This window comes from Rhinatrema bivittatum, chromosome 8, assembly GCF_901001135.1.
Source record: "Rhinatrema bivittatum chromosome 8, aRhiBiv1.1, whole genome shotgun sequence".
NCBI lineage: Eukaryota > Metazoa > Chordata > Amphibia > Gymnophiona > Rhinatrematidae > Rhinatrema > Rhinatrema bivittatum.
The window spans coordinates 176,505,162-176,522,229 of NC_042622.1; the positions used below are offsets into that span (position 1 = coordinate 176,505,162).

At 43.9% G+C, this 17,068-nt stretch overlaps 1 protein-coding gene across 2 annotated transcripts in view; it reads right to left on the reverse strand.

Moving 5' to 3' along the window:
- The window catches only part of TBX4 (T-box transcription factor 4), a 113,445-nt gene that overhangs the window by 65,699 nt on the left and 30,678 nt on the right, over window positions 1-17,068 (reverse strand). For both annotated transcript variants that reach the window (XM_029613656.1, XM_029613655.1), the window contains exon 3: window positions 16,895-16,989. In XM_029613656.1, coding sequence (XP_029469516.1) covers window positions 16,895-16,989 — 95 coding nt within the window. The remainder of the gene's footprint in view (window positions 1-16,894; window positions 16,990-17,068) is intronic.

Genomic DNA, 17,068 nt, shown 5'->3' on the forward strand with positions numbered 1-17,068 from the left:
CAACTCTTGAGAAGGAACTCGCTAGGGATGTGCTGCAGCTTGAAATGAAAGAGGGTAGTTTAAGAAAATGGCCTGTTTTGGTTTATTTCATTTGGAAAACAAAATAAAATTAATTCTTAGGGGGTTTTTTTGTTTTTGTTTGCTTTCCTCACTAAGCAGCCACCAGCCCCGACTCAGGCTTCCCCACTGCTCTTTGCTAAAACAGTGGAGAAAAAAAAATTCAAGGGCCCCTACAATTCACAAATAAAAATAAGACACTGGTGTCTTGGACATATAGGGCTAACTTTTACACAAACAACAAACCAAAGCTTCGAGATCTTATGTTATCAGGGTGTAACCCCCCGCCCCCTGCCAGGCACATAAAATGAGAGGGTGTCTGATGCCTTGGTAGGAGCTGAGCCCCAGCCTCTGAGGCTTCAGCCACAAGCATGGTCAAGCAGATGGTGGAGTGGACCTGGCTCAGAGCTGGATTTCTCATGCTGGATAGGGAAAGCAACCACAAATCACTTCTTTCCCCTCTGAACCCCTCTGCCTGCCTGCACCCCAATAAATATTAAGTCCTTCTTCACACTGACTCCTCCTTTGAATGACAGACTCCATGCCCATGGCTTGGGGTGAAGGATGGTCTCTCTCAAAAGGTATCCTCAACAATAGCAATGTATTTTCTGGTTTGAGATTCCAGCAAAGGATATAAAATATTAAAATCTCGTCTATGTTTACAGGATTCACAGAGAGTGAGCCCTTCCTCAATACCTTCGCACTCCTAAATAATATTGCTGCCTCCTACTCCTGCATCTCTATCAGTGACAGACATCATAGTCCTCCTTCCTGAAAAGAGATGAAATTTAGTATTCACATCCTCCCACAGAATCTTTCCTGGGTTCAAGATTTGACCTGCGTGGGCCATGTTGAAGCTGGCATCCATGGCTCACTCTAGGTGACCCAGTTGGCACTGCCCAGGAGCCTAGTCAGGCAGCTCTGGAAACCTGGCCTTGCTGGATTCTGCCAGATGGATTAAAGTGAGGGAGAGAGAGACTTTCCCTTACAGACTGTCAGACTCCATACTGGGCTCGCTTCCCCACTGGCTGCGAAGGATCTATATTTATTGGGGTGCAGGCAGATGAGTCATAGAGGAAAGAAAGGTTATGTTGTTGCTTTCCCTGTCCAGCATGAGAAATACAGCCCTGGCCTCTGGCTCTGAGCCAGGTCCTTGGCACCATCTGCTGGACCATGTACTCTGCCTGAGTGAGACTATCCTTAATCCCGAGGTTCCTTTCAAATCCTAGTGAGCCAGGTCCTCGGCACCATCTGCTGGACCATATACTCTGCCTGAGTGAGACTATCCTTAATCCCGAGGTTTCTTTCAAAACCTAGTGAGCACCAGTTGGTTAAAACCAGAACACACGCCCCCCTACTGGCTCCCTCTCAAACACTCCCTTAAAGAGCTACACGAATACCCATAATGAATCTGTAATAGAAATCTTCAAACAGTTCTTTGCTCCCGTATCTCTGAACCCTGGGTGGATATGAGTCTGAGACACATGTGCATAAGTCTGCCTATCTGAACACATAATAGAAAGTCAAGTTAAAGCATATTCCTTGTGTTTGAAAGTCAAGGGGCGCGTGTTTGAAAGTACACGCGTACAAATCTGCAGCTACACCTACTACTGAAAGCTGAACCCTTCACATTTAATCAGTGCTTGGTCTGCTGTGACTCAGATTGTCAGACATGAGGTAGAGGCTGGGAGGTAGGCATAGGCAATGGAGCCAACTGCCTCTGGCGGCAGATTTCCATGGGCATTGGAGCACACACTGCAGCCATGCTGCCATTTTAGGACCGCAGCCATATAACACTGTCCTGCCTGCACAAGAGCAGCAACTTCGGCAAAGGAAATACAGGGCAGAGCTTACCGGGATTCTCGTATACTCAGGAGGAGGAACAGGGCTTCAATTACCAAGGAACCCATATGAGGGAGGCGTGGCCACTAAACGGCCCCCTAACCGCATGAGGACTATTAGGGGAAAAGCAGTATAATGTGGGGGCCTAAGTTGCTGCTGCTGTTGTCCAGCTGGCACCCATAGAGAGGACAGCAGGAGCACCTCTAAGGTGAGGGGGATGCCCACAAGTTAAAGCCATATCTGATGAAGTACATGCTCAAGCACACACTGGAGAAACTCAGCATGAGAAGATTTCCAAAGCATTAAGATGATATATCTTAGCCGTGCAGCATGCAAACAACATTCCATCTAAGGTGCATGGGGAACCCTCAATACCTATTTCTCCTACCGGCAGGAATGCTCCAGCCGTCCCGTGGTTTTAAACTGCATGCAGCACTAGAGTCTGCAGGAGCTCCCAGTCCTGTAGTTTAATCCTCAGGACAGCTGGAGCACGCCTGGCAGAGAAAAATGCTGTTGGCAGTCCCGCCCACACCTTAAAGAGATTGTTGCATGCAATCAAATATTCTCTTATTTATGGTTATTAATATCCTTTGTATCTATCTACAGTTTCTCACTGCATCTTTTCCTACAATGCGTAAGAAAAGAAGGTACTAAAGCTAACAAGTAAAGCAGGGTATCCTCAAGAGAGCATGGATAACAAAGGTCATGTGTCAGAAAGCGGCTTATTGTAGCGTAGACCCAAGTACTCTTTAAAGGCTTCCCTACAGTTGCTATTAATTACAGTAAAAGGTATCCTGCTACAGTTTTCCCTCTAGAGTTTTCAACCATATGGGGGAAAGACATCATAAAAATGTTTCAATAGCAGAGCAACATACATTTCCAAGGCACCCAGAGAACAAAGCTTAAGAATGAGGAACCAAAATAAACAAGTGACAGGATCCCATTACCCACCACTGGCCTGCAAGCAAGTCACTGGCTCTGATAATACAGCAGGGCAGTTTTTCAAAATGTTTATTTAATTTTTGTGCACAGTGTGTATTTTAATCTTATGTTAGATTCACAAATGATTTTAAAATGAACTGTGTTGTGATGAGCGCCTTAAGTTATATCTCATCTAGCACCTTGTGCTCGCTCTACTTGCTTACTGCAATGAAGAAAATTCTAACGACGTTCCCTCTCTCTCTCTTGCTCACCCTCTTTCATTCTCCTGCTTTCTCTCATGTGTTTTACTGGTTTATTAAGGTCCTTTGTTACTGGTACATTCTCTGGATAAGCTTAGGTTTATCGCCTGCCCTTAGGCCTGTGACTCAGGGCTCTGATCTGGCCCAGGAACCCTCATCGTTACCTGGCAGCAGTGGTGAGGGAGGGATTTCAAAAATGGCTTTCTCCCCTGCCTTCCTCTGCTCTAATCCACGGACTTTCACTCTAGGCACAGGGAACTCATCATAGACGGAGGATTCTGACACAGGCTGGTTTTGTGTAAGCTCCAGCTAATTGGGTTCATATTCTCTGGGACCACAGAAGACCAAGTTCTCCTAATTTACTAAAATTAAGGAAAAAAGCATGCAACTGCACACTAGCTGTACCTTTACATATTATTTCATTTTGTTTTGTTTGTAGTTTTATATTTTTCGTTTTGCTTGATTTATTTTGTCTTTTTGAAATGAAATAAACACAAATAAAAAAGCAAAACAAGACAATGAAAATGGAAGCCCCCCTCTTCCTGCCAACCCCCCCCCCCCCCCTCCCCACTTAAAAGATGGAAAAACTCAAGACCCCCAGGCTTACCTCCACCTCCAGCTGCCTCTTGCCCCATTAAATGGGGAAAGAGTGATCACCAGTTGCGCCTGTTCCACCAGGTCGCCCTATTTAAAGACCAATGAAGGGGTAAGAGGCATTGGGGTGGGGGAGGAAGAGAGTTGGGACAGGGATTGATTTGATTGGCTGCCTCTAGGTGTTGATTTAGTGCTGACTCTCTACCCCCTCCTCCCCCAAACTTCCAAGATATGCCTGGCACTTCCGCAAAGCACAGTGAGTGTGGGAAGTGAGCCTGCGCCCCCCCCCCCCCCCCACACACACAGAATCCCAGGGGAGGTGGGGCGTGGGAGCATGGAAATAGTCTTCACGCTTGCTGTACTTTGAGGATTGCTGCTGGAGCCGAGGTCCAGGGGAGAAGGGACCACGGCAGCTCCAAGGTCTGGAGCTGGAGATTTGCCACCCTGTGCACAGGTCTGATAGGTCTGTGCGTACATCTAGGCCTGCCTGGGGGGACCTAAAATATTTTCATTTTTGCTGTGGGGGTCCCAGGCTGGGGTTGGAAGCTACTCAGTGAGGAAAATGAAACCTGAACAAAAACATTCATTTTTCTTTTCTTTTCCAAACAAATTGAAAGAAAACAAGAAATTATTAAAATTTTCCATTTCATTTAAAAAAAAAAAAAAAAAAAAGAATATAGCTATTCCGTACTGATCTGATATAGGTTAACTCACAATCCTATCTACACGTCCTGCTCCCCAGAAGGTCAGTCATCGAGGCAACAAACTACTGATTGAAAAGATGGACTAGACCTCTGGCTCTAATCAAACAGAGCTTCTCTTAACTAAGCCTACACCCAAGGGACAGGAATCCAAGTACCAAGTTCTAATCTCCACACCATAGCACATTGTGCCTACCGTACAGAGTCTGCTCATGGCCTAATGCAGATCCCCATCACTTGGGGACTGCAGTGCAAGGCCAATCAAGACCTTCCAATCCTCCAAAAATTGCACGAAGGGTCTCAAAGGTTTTTTTGTCAGAGTAATACGTATTGCAATTATCTTTACAGCAAGACCATTTTTACACAGCCAAAATTGTTGGGTTTTTCATTTTTGCTAGAGTGAATATTATCAACTGAGTCGTAATATAAGAACCATTAGCTTGCTAACTCTCAGTCTTGAAGAAATACTCACGTACCACTTGAGGGTGCTGGCTGTTATATGACATTTCTTTTAGATAGATTCTTGCTTTCATAAAATACTTTGCTTTCATAAAATACTTTGATCTCATTTAAGAGGGGGGTTTTTTTTTTCTGTTTGGACATGGTCTCATTTTTCCCAGCCCTTCCAGTCCCCGCTTTCTCTTATCACGCACGCCGCTCTGCCATGACCGCTCTCTATACAAAGCAAGGGCAAGTTAGCTTTGAAGTGCTGGATTAGTTTTTGCCAGACCCCAGCCGCTGAATAACAAACAACACCGGTTCAACAGGAGTTCCCATCAGTGCTTCATTTTTCAAGTCCAATTTCACTGTCACTAACACAAGCTCTGGGAGAAGATAGAAGAGATTTATCTGGTGGTAGGGCTGAGACCTCATGATGGGAAGGTCAGGCACTTAAGGGAATTTTCATCTGGGGAGAGAGGTGATTCAGATTTTCTGTTCCTTGCCTTTCCTGAAACATCTCTCCCGTACTTTTAATGGTAGGTGGGCTCTGCCGTCACTTTGAAGCTACAGCACCAGTTCTTTTATTTTCTTTTTATCTTTTTCCTTCTCTTGCTCCAAAGCAAAATAACATTTTAGACAGTGCATACAAATCAGCAGCGCCTCAAGTCACACGTTCTCAGCTGCATTCCCTGGAAAAGCCTAACTCGGCTAATCCAGAGGACTGGTTTGAGATTTTTTTTTCTCTGCTGTGTTCAAAAGATGAACCCCCCCCCCCCCCCCCAAAAAAAAATAAATTTGGCAGTAAACATTAAACAGAGACAATTCCTTGGAAAGAAATGTAAAAATGATTTCACGTGTATTTTCTGATGATTCTTGGCAAGACGTCCTCCATAACAAACAAATTGAGTTTAAAACAAAGCAGCAAAAATACATCAACTGAGTTTTCATCATTTTTTTTTTAATATATGAATCGCCTTTCCAATTATAAAGCTCCCAAGGTGAATTTACATTATTATAACGAAGGAAAAGTGGTCCTGTCACAGGCACAAAAAATAAACCTACAGATTAGTACAAGTAATCTCGTCATGTTCACAACTGTAAAGAACCAGAATTTTAAAATAAAATGTAGAAATAAATCAGCACACTGATAGTTAACTACCTTCATAAATATTATCAACCCATTTAAAACAGGTACATATTTAGCTAAGCCAGTGAATGCTGCATATTTATAATAAGGCAAATGGATCCCACACCTCTAGTAAAACCAGCAGATAAGCTTGCAGGGAAAAGTCATGTCTTATCATTTTCTCCTAGAAGATTCTTTAGGAATGCCATTCCATGAGACTGGCCCAAACCAAGACAAAGTCTGATTTCTAGTCCCTCAAATACTTTTACTCAGTTCTTGTTTGATTTGCTTGTTTTTTTTTTGTTTTTGTTTTTACTCAATTACCTCCACTCTAATATTTAAAGCTGATGGGGGATTGCATCTCAGTAACATTAGTGAAAACATTTCTATGGTGGTACTAGACCCAGGGGTCCTGCTCTAGCTAGCTACAAGTCCCATCATCTGTCTCAAAAAAGAAGAAGAAGAAAAAGAATAGTTTCATTCTTTAAATAAGCAGTAAGCATTGCGGAAACATGAAACCTTCTACAGCTGGAACGCCATCAAACCATCCTTAGCAGGGTACCATGCCACTGGCTTACTTTGACGAAGTTTAAACAGCATGAAGGAAGGCTGGTTGCCGTGCTCGTCCACCTAGATATGTAGAATTATTTATTTATATGTTTATATATACCGAAATTTGATGCAGACCTTCACTCCGGTTTAAAGGGTCAAGCGAGCTATAGGCGAGACCCTTTTATTAGGCTCACTGAGCGCATCTGTGACGAGCTTTCCAGAACCATCTTATCCGCCCTTCCTCCTATGCACTTGGGATACTGTATGTTAACAATTTCAGGAAGAATTTCAATGAAAAATTTGCTTCTAATTGGTACATTTTTTGTTTTAATTTTACAAGATCTTTACAGAATGTTATGAAACATAATAATATGTACTCAACATCGTTCACTTTACGTGTTCTGTGTGCATCTATGTTTTTTTTGGGTTTTTTTTAATACCTACAATGGTTTGGCAGGAAAATTATCTATTATAGAGGGAGTCTCCGATTCTGCTAATTGGTGTCATCAGAGTCCACAACAGTTTAGTATCGTCACGATACTAAGTAAAAGGAAGATCTACTCCTCGCAGTGATTAAGAATTATGTATAGATTGAAAAGCAAAAATCAAAAACTGTTCATGTTTATTTAAAAAATGTTTTCTGATCTCATTACTTGTTCCAAAATACAGCACCGAAGGAATAAAAACAAATGACTTGCTGTTAGATAACGTTCAGCTGTACAAATTTGTAATTTACTTGTATCCAAGCAGTTGCAGTGTTCAATAAGTTGGGTCTTCACTGGACGCAATGAGCATTGAGTGTCCATTTTCCTAACCCATGCACAGCCACCTCTCCTGAGCACCCAATGGAGCACTAGGGATGCACAGTTTCCCCTAGCGCATCCTTTTTAGTGTGGTAGCTATTTAGAATATCGCATTGGGCGCCCAGGAGAGGTGGTTATGCACTTTAGGAAAATAGGCGCTCAATGCGAGTGCCCATTTTTACTGCACAGTTTTATTGCATCAGCCCGTGTTTTATATGCAGAAATTGCTATTTACAAAATTGCCTGCCCGATAGGCAAGTAAGTTTATGTGGACTGAGCCACAACATTCCCAGAGACAGGGCTGGGGAGTGGACTACACTTATTCATATACCTTTGGATTTTAAGAGGCATGTGTGTAAATTTTAAGAAAAATCTGCGTAGATTACCTAGCCAAGTTTAAAAGCTGTTGAGCTGCGTGCATATCTCCCACGGTGCACGCATCTCACTTGTTTCCAAAAGGGGTGTGGTCTGGCAGAGACTGGCAGGACATGGGTGTTTCGGGGCCTGGCCAAGAGATGTGCCCATAACTTTACTTCTCTGGGGCAAAGCGTAAGTTTTAAAAATTAAAAAAAGAGAGAGATCTGAGTGGTTTAAAGAGAATGGGCCAAGTAAGAGGACTGCAGAGTAGGGGGGGTGGTAAGACCTAGCTGGTAACTGGGTGAACTAGTAAACAAACCAGTACAACTAGGAATGTCGGCACGTGCCCCTTTAAAAATACCCTGACTTGCACAGTAGAATCGGAATTTGCACACACCCACTTAAAATAGGGCGCACATGCAAACGGCCAGGCTATTTTATAATATGTGCCTATACACATGCATTTTATAAAATGGCTGCATTGCAGCAACCTGCCATCCCGCAACAGGACCCGGACCTAGAGAGGAGAGCAGGGAAGACCATGGCCACAAAAGGAGGTGCCCTGTGGTGCTGCTGCCGGTGCGCTGAAGCTGCGCACCAAAGGAATGCGCTCCTTATGCCGTCTTTTGTTTTTAAGACCTTATTCTGGCTAAGAATGGGAAGGAAAGGAAGGGGAAACCTCCCTATCTACTTCAAGCCTCCAGCTCAACTCCTATAAGTGGCCACGTGGATCGCCTTGTTATCTCCAGTTCATTGCTGCACGATAATGTGTATAAGGAACTGGAGAACGTCTCCTTGAGTCTGGAAGCAAGGCTTCCACCCCCCTATTCCGAGGGGTCCATTAGAACATGAGGTTAATTTTGAAATGTCTAATGTTTCTATTTCTTCTCAGTTATCAGACGCTAAGGGGTAGATTTTCAAACATGTGCACGCGTGTCCATGTGCGCACGCACTACCTGGTGCGCACACATGGACGCCCAATTTTATAACACACACGCGCCGATGCACGCATGTTAATAAAAACAAGGGTCGGCACATGCAAGGGGGTGCACATTTGTGAAACTTGCGTGTGCTGACGCCTGGGAGGGAACTTCTAACCCTCCAACCCCTTCCCCTAACCTCCCTTCCCCCTAGCCCTATCCTAACCCCCCCCCCCCCCCGCCCAAATCGTTGTCTTACCTCTTGCACCTGCCTCGGGGCAGGCGCAGGTTGCGCGTATCGGCACCCTGCCGTCACGTGATCCCCCGACAAATGGCCGCTGTGCCGGGGGCCTCTAGCCCCACCTCGCCTCCACCGGACCGCCCCGCCCCTCCCCGCCCCTTTCCCGAAGCCGCGGGACATACGTGCATGGCCGGGCCTTTGAAAATAGCCCTGCGTGCATAAATCTCCAGGATTTATGCGCATAGGCCTTGGAAAATCTGGCCATAACTGTTTATCTGCTTTAAGTATGGGGCAGACAAAAGCAAGGAAGTTACCCATTCCAATCCCGGATCCTGTCCAAATGCCATCTGGTGGTGGTTCGGAAGAACCTAACCCCCATTTCTGCTTCTGACTAGATATCCCTTAAGGATATTTGGAAAGTTGTGGTGGGAATAGTCTCTAAACTTTCGAACTCAATTACTCAATTGTGTCAGTTTTCTCAGGGTACTGTTTCTAAATTGAAAGAGGTTGATTTTAGGTTGTCTTCTTTAGATTCAGCAATGTATGCCCAATCTTCTATTATTTCTAATTTACAGTCAGTGTCATCTGCAGGAATTAAAGATAGAATTTTTCTCTATACTAAATGTGAATCATTGGAAAACAGGTGACGGTCTAATAACCTTCATTTGTTGAATTTTCCTATTTCCCGCCTCATATCAGGCGAAGAATACTTTAAAAAATATGTGGCTGAAGTATTATAATTCCTGCCTGAGAGGAAAGTTTTGATCAATAATTCCTATTATATACCTGATAAAAAGAGGTCATCTGGGCAGGCGAGGTAGATGTGCTGGTCACAGCCACTCGCTGCTCCATAATGTGGTCTACATTTAAGTGATGAGTTTAATTTTTTTTTTCTTTTTCTTTATTGGTACTATTGGTATTATTTCCATGTTACCAGTAAATATATAGTAAAATCAATAAAGAATTAATTAAAAAAAAAATAAAAAGGCCGCATCCCTGGGCACAGGCCGATGCACGGTTTAAAAGTTACCATCTCTGGGGGCAATTCTGATTAGCCTGTATAGTTTTGAAGTACATACACACTTTTAATACTTTGCACATGAAAACGTCAGCCCTGGGCAGGCTGCTGAACATCACCCTCTTAAGTCGTGCAATTTACACAAGATCGTTATCTAAGGGAAACTTTTGGGTAAAGCTAGCTACAAAATTCACACAGACTAGCCTGAATTTTCCAAGTGGAATTAGACGCATAAGCCCACTTTGAAAATTGGGTGTGTGTGGTACCCAGCACATTGCTCGTCAGCAATGGAAATGCACCGCAAGTAGATTATGCGCACACTTTTGAAAATCAAGAGTATGCACGTAAATTATTTCCCTGCTGCAACTCCGCCCCTGAGATGCCGCTTTGTAGTGCACGTAAAAAGAGGCGCAAAATTGCTTCTTCACACAATTTTATTCACACAAGCCCACGGGCAATTTCCAAATGCCCGTTCATGTACTCGTAAAATCTTTTGAAAATCACGCCCTAAAAGCACCCCTGCATTGTGCAGCTGCCAAGTGCGCGGGTGGCCAAGAGGCAGGAAACGCGTGCTTTTGAAAATGGGGAGCCCAATTTTCAAAGCCATTTGTGTGGCTAAATGAGCAGATTCCACCTTTATCAGAATAGGGTGCGAGGAGGCTCTGCTAAACCAAAACCCAGTTCCATAATGGAAAGTCCTCAACAGAATTGGGGAGGGCGACTGCTGACTGCTTAGCAAAAATTCATTGCACTCACATTAAGGTGAAATTTTAAAAGCCCAGCGTGCGCCAAAACCGGGAGACACGCGCGCAAGTCAGGCCGGCGGGCACACAAAGGCCGCGCACACTTTGCCACTACACACACAAATGAAGAGTTCAAAAAAAAGGGGGCCGGGTGGGGGCACGGGCGTTCCTGGATCTCACATTGAAATCTGTGCATAAATACTTACACGCACAGGCGCACACCAAGGGCCCCTGCCGTGCAACTTTACTTCTACGGATGACGTGTAAATTGTAAAACAAAACGTTCTGGGTGGATCAGCAGGATTTTAACGGTCAGGGCTAACAGGGGAGAAGGGAGGCTATGAAACTAGCGGCACTTGGAAGTCCTATCCCTTTCCTGAGCAGACTGGGAACGAACTGGTAAAAATGGTAATGGTGTTAGCGTGCATTGCCTATTAAAAAATCCCCCACTTACGCAATAGAAGTGGCATTTGTGGGCACGTGCACACACACACTCGTGCACTTAAAATTGTATGCACATAGGCGCGCCTCCACATGTGCACGCAGACAGGCTATTTTATAACACGTGCACATATATTATAAAATGGCCCTGTCCCGTGGTGCAGGCCAACGAATACGCGCTCACGTGCGCCCGCATGCTTGTTTTAAAAGTTAACGTCATTGCATGCACACAGACACACTAAAGCTAACGGGTGTGTCTGCTTCATTAGGAAATGCACCTAATGAACTCTTGAGAGAAGCTCAGAGGTTTTCTGCAATCAATGACAACAACAAAAAAAATGTCTTGAGGGCATCACATCTGCTTCTTCCCAGTGGTTTTCCTCAGTGGTCCCTTGCAATCTCTACAGCAGTGGGATCACCTTTAAGATACATTTAAAACAATTCTGGCTGCAGTTAAAATGAGCAAAACCATTAGGTTGGTCCATTGGCTTGTGCTTTAGAGGGGTTTTTTTTTAGCTTCTTTTTTTAATGTATGCACACTATCTCCCAAACCATTCAATTTACAGCCACCAAACTTTCAGGATAGATATATCTATATAAAAAGATAGAAACCAAAGTAATGTTTCCCACAAAACATGGATCTTAGTCCAAAATTGACAAAAAAACGTTTTTTTTCCTCATTAAAACTTAATGGATCCAGTGCAAAGAGTAGCAGTTGCCTAGTGGTTCGCGCAGCGAGAACCAAGGAAGCCAGGATTCAAATCCCATTTCTCCTACCGACGCGCCTTGTGACCTGGGACACAAGTGTCTTCACCCTGCATTGGCTCAAGTAGAAACAGACTGTAAGCTCTCTGAGGAAGGGACCTACCAATTGTTCATGAATTTGTAATTTGCCTCGAGCTCAGATTTAGGGCCACACTTTCCAGAGAGATCGCATGCGATACCAAAATGGGGGCGGAGTCGGCCCCGGAAGAGGAGGAGTCGGGGCGCCACCGGGGCTGACTCCGCGAAAACGCTGCGGACAACGAAAAGGTAAGGGCCCTTTTCGCGTCCGCGTTCGCGCCCAATAGCTACACCTTCTATGGTGGCGCTATTGGGTGCGAAACCGGCAGCGATCGCACCGCGACGGTGCGATCACTGCCGTCTAGCGCAGCCCCCCCCCCCTTTTCGGCCCCCCGCCCCTCATTCCCTAAAGTATCGCAGGCCTGCAATACTTTAGAAAATGAGGCCCTTAGAGAGGGAAGAATTAAATCCAAATTTAAAAAAAATTGGTTTCAGGGAAAAAAAAACCCCCCACTCATAGGAATTTCTCTGCAAGTCTTTTCTTGTGTATTTTATGCTGGAGGAGATATTCATTCTGGCTCTGAGAGTGTATTTGCTTGTACTCCCTTACCCTGTAACTCTAATTAATAAAACTGGGGTGTTGCCTTGATTATCCCCAGTATACCTAAACCCCCACCAAATAACCTCATACAAGGAGATATAAAAAAATAAAATAAAATAGTGCACTTGCAAATCATCCCGATTTATAGAGTACTACCAGTGACTTTAAAGTGTGCTTTTATGGCAACTGCCAAACATTTTATTTCCATGCCCATAATGTAGAGTATGATTATAATAACAGGAAAGTCGTTATGCATCCAGAATATTCAAAATAATTTAAATTTCGAATTTCGAATTTTTTTTTTCTCAGTCAACAAGCAGGATCAAATTAGCCTTGACCTGCACTACGAATATTTATGGAGAACCCTGTTTACAGGTAAGCAAACTTGCCAGCTTTTAAAAAAAATTTATAATCATATTGCATTCTCTTGATGCTGCTTTACGTTTCTGAGAAGACTTTCACAGGGTAATATTCAAAGGAAAATGTAAATGTACCATAGTTTCACGGCAGTTTTCAAACACATGTCACACCTACATTATCCATTGGAAATTATTTTCCCAGGATCTAATTTAAAAATCCAATAGCGAAAATACATGATCCAGTCTAAATATAAGACTATTCATTTTTTCAAAAATAGCAATAACAATATAAGATCAACTCCAACTTTGCGATCAGGGGTGGTTATTTTTAGACATTTTTTATTTTACTTGTGCAGTTGAATTACTTATTAAAATAGAATTTTAAATATTATATCTAATAAAAAGTTAAGGAGGACCAGGATTACACAAAATATTACACTAGATTAGCGTGGCACATGTTATTTGCCATCAGATGCTATGTATTTATGTTTAAAAACTTGAATTGAACATAGGGTTGCCAACATTTCCATAGAGCAGGACGGGACACTTGGGGGGCAGTCAGCCCCAGCGGCCCCCCCTCCCTCCCTTTTTCCCTTGACAGATTATACCTACCTGGGGTCTTCAGGCCTCGGTTTGACTCTCCTCTGCCTCTGCAACTCCCAGGTCTACAGCACAAAGTAGCAACAAGTGCAGCAAAAGCCGTAGGAGAGGCAGAGGAGGAGGAGAGTCAAACCGAGCCCCGAAAACAGGCAGGAGATTGGAGTGCTGCCAGGCCTGACCGGGTTTGACAGTGTCCAGTTACCCTGTACAACAGGCTGCAAAACCGGGCTGTCCAGTCGAAAAACAGGGCAGTTGGTCACCCTAATTGAACATGATATATGCACTAAAACTGACAACAGCATGTCCTCTACAGAAGAGATTATTTAATAGCTTGAATTGCTACCCACAATACCCCATGGCTTACAAGCAAGGTTCATTCCTGTCATAGGTTGTGCAAACAAACCCATTTGGAGACACTAAACCATAAGAGATTTATACAATTTTGGAAGGATTCTTTTTTTTATCCATAAATGAAAAAAATTCAGCAATTAATGGAACTAGTGGAATTAATTCGTATTGCCATTGCCTTCCTAATACCTCCTCCAGCACAATCCTGCAAACCTCCCTTGCACCATCTTAAATTTTATGCGAATCTAACTCATGCATATTTATTGTGGATATCCTGAAAACTTGATTAGTTAGGTGTGGCCTGGGGACTGGGTTGAGAGGCACTGCTGTACAGGATTCAGCATCCACCTGAATAAAATAAAATGATTCCTCATGCCAGCTGCTACAGGAAGACCTCCAGCTTTCATCAGATAAATTATTTTCCACCCTCGTAGCAATTCATTGACTTGTTTGATAAACGTTCTTAAAGGCCAAGTAAATGAAATGTAAGGTGGAGTTCTATGAATTTCACAAAGAAATAAAATATTCCATTTATTGAAACTTGATTTCTCACATTTCTTTAGTACTCCAAGCTACAAAAAAAATATACAAGTGGATTTTAAAAGCCCGGCACGTGCCAAAACCGGGAGATACTCATGGTGTGCGCCGAGCAGATTTTAAAAGCTTGTACACGTGTATTTCCCACTATCGGCCAGATTTTAAATCGTGTGCGCCCATACAGAATGGAGGTTACGCATGTGGCCAGGCCTTGTGCGTGCCGCTCGCATCTTCAAAGGGGCCCGGCCATGCGCGTAACCCTCGTTACGCGCAGAGCTGCCGGGCCTCTTGGAAGGGGTAGACCCAGGGGCGAGTCCTGGGCGGGGAGGCAGTCATTGCTGGCCAGCTGCCGGCGCACGCAACTTACTTGAAGTCGGGCCCTGAAGTAAGTTAAAGAACAAGGGGGAAAAAAAGGGAGGAATTAGGGATGGGGAAGGGAGGTTAGGGTAGGGGGTAGGGAACTGGGGAAGACCAAGAAGCGGCGTCACATGAATTTACAAAACTTTACCCCTCCTTGTGTGCGCTGATTACAAAATCCGGGACGCGCGTGCATGCGGCCCAACGATTTTAAAACGTGCGCACTGGCACACACGTTATAAAATTGGTGTGTCCATGTGTGCGCGCCAGGAAGTGCGCGCGTCTCTGAAAATCTACCCCTCAGCGCACAAATAAAAAGTTCCAAAAAAAAGGAGTGGGACATGAGCGTTCCTGGATTTTCAGTGAAATTAGTGCCTAAATACTTGCGCGCAGTGGCGCACGCCAGGGTCCTCTGCCGCGTAACTTTACTTCTGCTATGGATGAGGTGTAAGTAATAAAATAAAGATAAATAGGCAACTCGTCGGGGTTTTAAGTGTCGGGGCTCCCAGGGGAGAAGTGAGGCGATTAAACCAGGGGGGTTTGGATGTCCTGTCCCTTACCTGGGCGAACTGGGAGTGAACTGGGAAAACTGACAATGGTGTCGGCACGCGCATCTTTTAAAATCCCCCACCTTACACGATAGAAGTGAGATTTGAGCGCATAGGCCTACGTCCACTTAAAATCGCACGCACATGTGCACCTGTTTGAAAGTTACCTACATACAGGCCCATACAGTACAGTTTGCTCCGGCGGAGTGCACTGTTAACCCGCGTTTGGAAGCGCGTTTTTGACGCGCTAGCGTTACCCTTATTCAGTAAGGGGCGGAAAACGCGCATCCAACCCCCCGGAAACTAATAGCGCCCGCAACAAGTAAATGCATGTTGATGGCCCTTTTAGTTATTCCCGCGCGATTCAGTAAGTAAAATGTGCAGCCAAGCCGCACATTTTAATTTCTGCCGGCACCGGGAAAGTGCACAGAAAAGCAGTAAAAACTGCTTTTCTGTGCACCCTCCGACTTAATATCATGGCAATATTAAGTCGGAGGTCCCAAAAGTTAAAAATAATCAAAAATTTTAAAAAAAAAATGTTAAATCGGCCTGCGGCTTGCGGATTGAAAACTGGACACTCAATTTTGCCGGCGTCCAGTTTCCGAACCCGTGGCTGTCAGCGGTTTTGAGAACCGACGCTGGCAAAATTGAGCGTCGGCTGTCAAACTCGCTGACAGCCACCGCTCCTGTCAAAAAAGAGATGCTAGGGACGCACTAGTGTCCCTAGCCCCTCTTTTTACCGTGGGCCCTAATTTGAATAATTTTTTTTTTCTGAATTGCGCACACAGTTTGTTGGTTGACCCTTATTTCTCAATATTTAAGGAATATTTGTCAGATACAAACGTGGAGGTATTTACTTTTCTTAACTTTATATTCCACCCCTCTTGCAGGTTATATTGTGCTAAATGTTCATAAATGAACTGTTATTGTTTATAATCTGGCCCCAATTTATTGCTGACCTGTACATTATAGCTCCACATCTTTGTCCAGTTGATCCAGTTGTCTGCCTTTACACATCTAAAAGTTCACCTGACTGTACCCCACACTAACGTTTATTTCCATGTTCAGTTAATAAGAGGTCTAATCCTTTTCTATGGGATTGATCTGCTGGTGCTTTTAGGGGGACCTTGGTACTTTCAAAAGCTCCTGTAGTGCATCATCGTTGCTGGGCTTCAAAAAGTGTCACAACCTCCAAAACACCCAAATATTTTTCCCATACTAAAATTCTCCACTTCTAAGAATGCTTGCATTGGAAATGAAAAGCCGGTGGTTTCTAGGCTGCAGGACATGACTTCTTTAGAAAGGCCCCACACAAATATTTTATACCATTGTTATGCGACCCACGTAAACTCTAAAGTCAATAAGACAGAATCCTATGGGAGAATTCATACCCATCTAAATATAGAGTATAGGAAGGGGAAAAAGAGAAGCTATTTCCAGGTTGAAACTGAAAAATAAAAGGAGAAGCTGTGCCCACCCAGTGAAAAAATACTTGGAAAACTTCAGGATGGCAAAGTAATGCAGACATTTTTTTCCAGTACCAGCCATGGGAGGACATAGTATTGGCCTCGGGGTGAGATGAAGTTGTCATTACATGAGTCACAACCATGCAGAATAAATTACAAACTGTAAAAAGCAAATACAAAACAGAAAGCAAAGAGGTCACAATGACCATGCAATTGTATCCTCTTTGGAAACTGCAGGCCCAGCTGCTTTAGCCAAAAGAAGAAAGTTTCCCACTAACCTTCCAGCTTTAGTAATTATCATCTCTGTGCCAGCTTCATGAAATTTCTTCCACAGCTCTCTCTCATGGAGATACACTTTGATGTTTTCTATTGTCTAAACACAAATAAAATGGAAAAAAAAATAGGGTGAGACTTTTTGTAAATGCTAAACAGACTGATGTGCATCAGAACAC